Source organism: Myotis davidii, unplaced genomic scaffold, assembly GCF_000327345.1.
Source record: "Myotis davidii unplaced genomic scaffold, ASM32734v1 scaffold930, whole genome shotgun sequence".
Classification (NCBI taxonomy): domain Eukaryota; kingdom Metazoa; phylum Chordata; class Mammalia; order Chiroptera; family Vespertilionidae; genus Myotis; species Myotis davidii.
The window spans coordinates 1,246,802-1,254,899 of NW_006282518.1; the positions used below are offsets into that span (position 1 = coordinate 1,246,802).

General features: G+C 41.7%; 1 protein-coding gene across 1 annotated transcript in view; it reads left to right on the plus strand.

The window, feature by feature from the left end:
* Positions 1-7,581: 7,581 nt before the first annotated feature.
* MBTPS2 (membrane bound transcription factor peptidase, site 2) overlaps positions 7,582-8,098 on the plus strand; it is a 55,158-nt gene continuing 54,641 nt past the window's right edge. Inside the window, exon 1 of the mRNA XM_006752995.2 lies at positions 7,582-7,923. Coding sequence (XP_006753058.2) covers positions 7,663-7,923 — 261 coding nt within the window. The 5' untranslated portion in view covers positions 7,582-7,662. The remainder of the gene's footprint in view (positions 7,924-8,098) is intronic.

An 8,098-nucleotide genomic window follows, 5' to 3' on the forward strand; every position in this document is an offset into this window, starting at 1 on the left:
GAGCCCTCGGGGGATGTCTGACTAAAGACTTAGGCTCCCAAGGGAGCTGTGATGAGGAAGCTGGGGTAACAGAGGAGCCACGTTGTCCCACCCAGGGTCGGGTCACACACGGGACACCCAGGCTGGCCAGCTGATCGCTGCTGCACCACCTGGCTGCCCTGGGTCGGGTCACACATGGGATGCCCGCCACCCTGGGTCGCAGATAGCAGGCCCGGATGGTGGTGGGGCAGGCGGGATGGCGCTGACCCGCCCTGCCTGCAGTATTCAAATTAGCCGCCATCTTTGTTGGCAGTTATTTTGCATATTGTGCTGATTAGCCAATGGGAGGCATAGTGAAGGTACAGTCAATTACCACGTTTGTCTATTATTAGATAAGATATATAATCTATGAAAGCTAAAATTTAGAAAAAATCTTATTGATGACATTACTACATACCACAAGTTAGCATGCTTTTTCTTTTAAGGGCCAGATAGTTAATATTTTAAGCTCTGTAGGCCATTAGATCTCTCTCACAACTACTCAATTCTGTTGTTGTGGTGCAAAGCTTCTATAGATAGTGCAAACAGAAGAGCATAACTGTGTTGTAATATTCCTTATTTACAAAATAAGCAGAGGGCTGGATTTGATCCTCAGACCATAATTTTACAACTTCTACCATAGACTGTGAATTATTTTTAGTAGTTGAAGATGAGTTTTCATATATGCTGGAGATATAAATCCTAGTTAAGTTCCTTCTAGAAAATGTATTATGAAAACACTTCTTGAATTGTATTTTGCTGTGTACTGAAAAGTATATTACTGAATGTGATACTTTATCTTGGATGTCAAACATTTGGATATGCAGAAACAACTACAAGTCATTTAAATCTGATGGTGTTGTAAATTAACTAGGCTCTGCTTCTGTTTAATTGTTGAGAGACTGTTGATGTCTCATATGGCTATAACATAATACATTCTGAATGAAGAACTATTTATAGACTGGAAAATCAGTTTTTAAACATGTCAATTGTTATTGATAACAGAACAAATATGACAAAGGCTAAGAGTGATTTGGGAATTATAAGGATACAATGTTTTGTTCATACACCCTTCATTACTGTAGTCAGAAAGCAATTATAATCTTAGCAGAAAGATAGTGAGCCACTTCATCATACTTCAGTCAGACAAAAATACATGATGTCCAAAGATTTTAGAATTGCCTTGTAATATATTCAACAAGATGTTTAAACAAGATGGAATAGTAGCCCTGGCTGATAAGTTAAATGGTTAGAGCATTGGCCCATGCACCAAAGATCTGTAGCTTTAATTCCTAGTCAAGGTCATGTACCTGGGTTGCAGGTTTGATCCCCAGTCCTGGTTAGGATGCATGCAGGAGACAATTGTCTTACACATCTCTCTCTCTCTCTCTCTCTCTCTCTCTCTCTCTCTCTCTCTCTCTCTCTCTCTCTCTCTCTCTCTCTCTCTCTCTCTCTCTCTCTCTCTCTCTCTCTCTCTCTCTCTCTCTCTCTCTCTCTCTCTCTCTCTCTCTCTCTCTCTCTCTCTCTCTCTCTCTGTCTCCCCTTCCCTCCCTCCCTCCATTCCGCTCTCTCTAAAAATCAGTGGAAAAACATATCCTCGAGTGAGGATTAACAACAACAAAAAGATGGAATAGCATCCACTACATGCTTAAAAGTCATCTTGAACAAAACTAAAATAATAAGTTTTTAGATGAAAACAATATGTCTTAACTTATTAAAACTGTTTGCAAATAAAATACTTTGCTCGCTGGAACCCGAGGAAGTAACCAAAACCATGCTCTCAGAGTGCGAGCATTTCTTATGTGATAGCTGCTTGAAAGATTATCTTATTCTACTCCAAGAAGATGCTAATATGATGCACATGAAATGAAACTGATACACAGATGGGAAAACTAAGATGGTTGGTTTCTTGAAAGCCACATTTTTAGACCCAAGGTTTAAGGACAAATTTTATTCATGTGAATGTGTAAAACAGCAATTTCAGGCAAACATAAATCTATTAGGAATAAAAAATATGTGAGGACAACACTTTCAGAAAATATTTTCTTCAACGAGTACTAGAAGCTTCTGTTTGAAGGACTGATTCAACCAAACTGCACCATCATCAGCAACTGAAATGGAGATCAATGTTTACTTTAATTTGTTCCTATTAAAGAGAAAGGAAAGCTTAATAATTTTGTGGCAGCATCAACAATAGTAGTATCTCATAATGGCAGCACTAACCAAACGCTAACTGCTACTGTGCCCTCCATAGGTAAAAGTGTGGGGGAGGAAGAAATTTTCCTCTATCCTTGGTTCTTCTGGCTGGTCTAATAATCATCATGAGACAGATTAACAAGAGAAAATAACCAAATTTAATTACATATGTATGTATAGGAAGCCTACACATATCAGCAACTCAGAGACCCCACATACATGAGAGTTTCAGGGACAGAAAGGGAAAATGAGGTATATATGGCATCTGAGCTAAGGATGAGGTAAGACGCTCTAAGGCAGTGGTTCTCAACCTGTGGGGGTCGAACGATCCTTTCACAGGGGCCGCCTAAATACATCCTGCATATCAGATATTTACATTAGGATTCATAACAGTAGCAAAATTACAGTTATGAAGTAGCAACGAAATAATTTTATGGTTGGGGGTTACCACAACATGAGGAACTGTATTAAATGGTTGTGGCATTAGGAAGGTTGAGAACCACTGCTCTAAGGCTTCAGAGGGGAGAAGGGTTACTTGCAGATAGATAAGAAGAGCAGATGTTCAGTAATTAGAGGTTTTCCCTGGTCATAAAAACTATTTCTGGTAATAACTCTTACAATGGGCAAGGGCTCTAATTTAAATTCTTCAAAGGAGAACCTACAGGGTCTCACTTGATTGCCTTCAGCTCAAAATAATCCACATGCCAAGCAGCACGTTTTGGGAGGCCTGTTCTGAACCCCTTCAAAAGAGAGCATTTTTTATTTGGTAGATAACACTACTGTTTATTTCCAGGTATATTCTTCTCTGTTCTTAGGTGTGCAGAGGATTACATTCATTCTGACCTTAAAGTTGGGCACAGGTATTTTGACTACTTTGGGCTCATGAAACGTGAGTGAAAGTAACCTGTGAATATCTAGGCCATAACATTTTGCTGCCAGTGGTAAACACCCTAGTCCTCTCTTTGTCTGCTGTAGTGAATGAACCTGAGCCTCATTTTGAGGTGTGAGCATGAGAAAATGGTGGAGTTTCCATTAGTCTACCAGCCCATGATGGATACATAGCACAAACAAAAATAAATCTTTTGGTTTTTTAAGCCACTGGGATTCTAGGATTTACCCAAACGATGCCTAGCTTATCCTGACTGGTGTACTAGTAATTTGGTGTCATAAATATAGAGTATAATGACCCCAAGAAGCAAGCTTACATTGATGAGAAATAAATATTCCTGAATGGAATGTCAAACTTTAAAATCTGAATATTAACATTTTAATAGTGACATTGTAATAATAGTTTTAAAATTAGTAATACCTAATTTTAATATTTCATGGTGATTCTGGTATCTTAGAAGTTTATTATAAAATTAGGGGCCCAGTGCATGAATTCATGCACCTTGAAAGGAGCTGTGGGCTGTGAGACTGCAGTGGGCACAGGGGTGGGTCTCGGCCCATCCTCTGCGCCCCCACCCGGCCCCTCACGCCACAGCCCCTGGTCCCCTGTCTGCCAGCAGCCCCACTCTCACCACTGCCACTCGCACCCGCTGATAGCACAAAGCGATTTGGGCTGACACCATAAGTGGATGCAAGCTGGGCCTGTGCCATCAGCAGTTGCGAGCAGTGGCTGCTGCCCTGATTGCCTCTCAGGTGCAGGGGGAGGTGGAGAAGCCCTCAAGGGCATTTGGGGCCAGCAGCCACCACTAGCACCTGCTGACAGTGCTGAGTGATTGGGACCAGTGCTGGGCGCCGGCAGCGGGTGCGAGCTCCAGACGGGACCGTGGTGTGTGGGAGCAAAGAATTTTCAGTAACCACCAGAGGCTCACCCTGATGACAGTGACCAGCACCCCACCTTGGTCTGGCGCCCCTGCTCACCTGCTCCACCATCCTGCCATGGCCGACGCCCGCCATATTCCGCGCTCTGCCTCCTGCTGCTGACGCCCGCCATTCCACGTGTGCCCCTGGTGGTCAGCTCACATCATAGTGACCAGTTGTTCGGTTGTTCCACCATTCGGTCTATTTGCATATTAGGGTTTTATATATATAGATGGTGATAGTCTGCTTCATGCAAATATTGACTTTAACATGCAACTATTTTGTATTCAGCCAAAATGTATATTTGGTGCCCCTCTAAAAAATATTAACACATTAAGCGCCCAGTCACTCACCGATGACTGACACTATACTTTCCATCCGGAAGACAAAACAGGCTGGGTGCTTAACGTGTTAAACAAAATAATTTGAATAAAAGCTTGGTTATGTACCCTTTACTTGAAAGTTACTTGCCAGAAACCTGAAATGATTTGTAATTAGGTCACAAATTTAATCTAAGGGAGAATACCTTTATCTTCTGGAATTTAGGCATTTTTTATGCCATCTTGCATCCTCTATCTTGTCTCTTCTGCTGCCACCAGCTGGCTTCCACTACTGATAAATTCCAGAAACCAGCAGGATTCAATTCAATGTTTTGTTTTGACTGCTGGGTCCCTGATGAGAATACCAAGTCAGTTGAATAAGCAAATTTTTAGGTTTGGAACAGAAAAACACAATCAACTTATTTACTTCATATCTTGGGTAATCAGATAGCTACACAGCAGCTGGTACTTGTCCCAGCAAGTGGTCCAGACAAGGCTTCAGGCTAACAAAAGAGAAGACATTTCCATTCTTAAGTTAATATTCTTCTCCCAGGGAGTTATATAAGAGCAAAGGTCAGCTCAAATACAATCGTGCACCAGTAGTCTTAATGCAGTTTTAGGTTTTAATAACGTCAGAAGTACAAATTCTACAAACTTACACAAAACATCATTTGAAAGTAAAATTATTTCAATTCCCTTCATGCTTATTTGATCTTAACATTTTTTGAACAGTAAACGTATTTCAATTACTTTTTTCCAGTTAATATTTGTCATCCTCTATTAGGGGAGGTAAAAATTCTGAAATTTAAAATTATTCAAACTTCACAAAATGAGTAAGTGTAGAAGCAAGTGTAGAAGCAATTGAAGTAAACATTCAGGTGATGCTTTTTTGTAAGTATGTTTCATTTATACTTCTGAAATTATCAAAACCTAAAACTGCACTAAGACTTTTGGGACACCTGTATCTGGAAAACTGTGAAACCATAGGATGCTCGATTATAAACTCTTATAATTTACACCCAGCTATGTCTAAAATAATTTAAAACATTTTATAGTAACACATATACACACATGTATACAAGGAGCTGGATCATAAGGTTTCTCAAGATAGAGAGTTAAGATGCTAAATTATTAAAATTTTAGGAAAAATATGGACAGTGAGGCAAACTAGTAGCAATATCTGTAATATAGGTCTAGTATTACACTTTATTTTTCCTGTTGAGGATGCTTTGGAGGTGCATTTCTATTTGGGATATTTGTTCTTAAGACAGTATTATGTCCTCGATATTTGGGTATAAGTATTAGTTTTTTGGTTTTTTGTGGTTTTTTTTTGTTTTGCTTTGAGAGAGAGAGAGAGAGAGAAAGAGAGAGAGAGAGAGAGAGAGAGAGAGAGAGAGAGAGAGAGCCCTCTGGGCATAAAACCTGCAACCTTTTGCTATATGGTCAATGCTCCAATCAACTGAGCAACCTGGCCAGGGCAGGTATTAGTATTTTTATTGATGATGCTTTTCCAGAAAAGGTAGAACAAATAACTTCTAAAGGCTTGAACAGTAAGATAATGCAGGAAAACACTCCATAAATATTAGTTTTCCTTCCCATTAGAGATCATCTAGTTCAGTGGTTCTGTCTTGGCTGCACAGTGGAATGACCTAAGGAGCTTAAAAAAACACTAATGCTTGGGTCCCACGCTGAGATTCTGATTCAATTGCTCTAAGCTACATAACTTTAAAAAGAAATTTTAAATGGACAGTAATAGGAATAGATATGAAATAGTGGGATGAGATTTTTTTTTTCTAATGCCAAATTTAGGACCTATAGTGACAGGGCTTAACAACAGTTCCTGTGGGATTTAAAACAACAACAGCAACAATAACAACAACGAAAAACCTGACCTGGTTGGAGCATCATCCCATGCACCCAAAGGTGTTGGGTTCCATTCCCTGGCAAGGCACATACCCAGGTTTTGGATTCGATCCCCAGTCAGGGCATGTATGGGAGACAACCAATCAATGTGTCTTTCTCACACTGAAGTTTCTCTCTCTCCCTCCTTCTCTCTCTAAAAAATCAATAAAAACATATTCTTGGGTGAGGACTTGTTAAAAGTTTAATAACCTGTAGACTCAGGAAAACTGAGTAGATCTCCAAAATGGCTAAAACCACCACCTTTAGTATTATCTCCAGCTGAAGACAAAGGATATTGGGGTTTGGGAGGAGGCCAGTATGGGAGGTGACCAAGAAAAGCACAGTAAACAAGGATAAAGTGTTATGCAGGATTAAGGTGTTTGCCTTCTCCACTGTTAAAGTGTTCCTCCTACTCTTCCTGGTACAGAGAGGGCCACACCTTTGCAAATGAAGATTCTTTATAAATGTAAATATCTGTTACAAACGGGTAACTTCTAGTTGGTTTTCAGAGCTTTTGTTAAGTCTGTTTTTAATAACCAGTTTAAAACAATATGCCCAAAAGGCATATTTTGGGGTCTCAAATTCTCTGCTACAGCTCTCAAATACAGGGTTTGACAAAAGTAGGTTTGCAGTTGCGAGTATGTGAAATATAGTTTATTCTTGTATTGCTATTTATTGTTTTACTTATTTTTAAAATATATTTTTATTGATTTCAGAGAGGAAGGGAGAGGGAGAGAAACGTTAATGATGAGAATCATTGATCGGCTGCCTCCTGCACGCCCCACACTGGATATTGAGTCCCCAACGCAGGCATGTGCCCTGACGGGGAATTGAAGCCGGGACCCTTCAGTCCACAGGCTGACACTATTCACTGAGCCAAACCAGCTAGGGCAAGTGTTTTATTTTTTCATACAAACAACTGTAAACCTACTTTTGCCCCATCCTGTATTTTGAGCAAAATAAGCCAGACACAAGAGTGCCTATTGTATGATTCTATTTACTTAAAGAAGGGAGGAGGGGATTGACCAGGAAGGAAATTCCTGAGATGTAGATGTTCTTTATTTTTAGTAGGCTACACAAATAAAACTTATTAAAACTCAATGAAATGGACAGTTGACTTCTGTATTATTTCACTATATGTAAATGACACTTCAATAAAAAGAACAAATAAAAGTAATAACTTAAATCTGGATACCTATAACAAGGTCTGGGAGGTGGGGACGATTATTACTTCAGGTAACCCCAAACTAAAAAGCAACAGGAAACCCTAAACTGGAACCAGAGAGCATGAGCAGACAGCAGGGAGGGACAAAGCCTAAGAAATCACTAGAGGGCCGACAGCCGCCGCCGAACGGATGCCGGGACGTCAGCGCGCCAGTGTCCCACGAAAATAAGCCCCCGCCTCCCTTTTCCGGCGCGCATGCGTCGGTCCGTGTTTTACCGGAAAAGGCCGGTGGGAAACGGCGCCATCGCGAGAAAGGAGCCGGTGGCCGGCTTGTTCCTGTGCAGATGGTGTGGTTGTAGGCATCGCGCGTCCGGTTCATTGCACGGTCGCAGGGAGGAGGACGCCGGGGCTCGCCTGTCCTCCGCTGCCTCCGTCGCTGCCATGATTCCGGTGTCGCTGGTGGTGGTGGTGGTGGGCGGCTGGACTGCTGTCTACCTGACCGATTTGGTGCTGAAGGTGAGGGCCTCCGATCCACTGCCCAAGCCCGCGGTACCCTGCATTGGGGCGCATGGCCCGAGGCCTTTTCTCTTCTACCTCCCGTTTCCCGGTCTGGAAGCCGTGCGGCGGGTGTCCACGTGCGGCCTTTCGCGTGGTGCCGGGGCCCGTGGAGTACATTTTGGCGGGCCGCGCG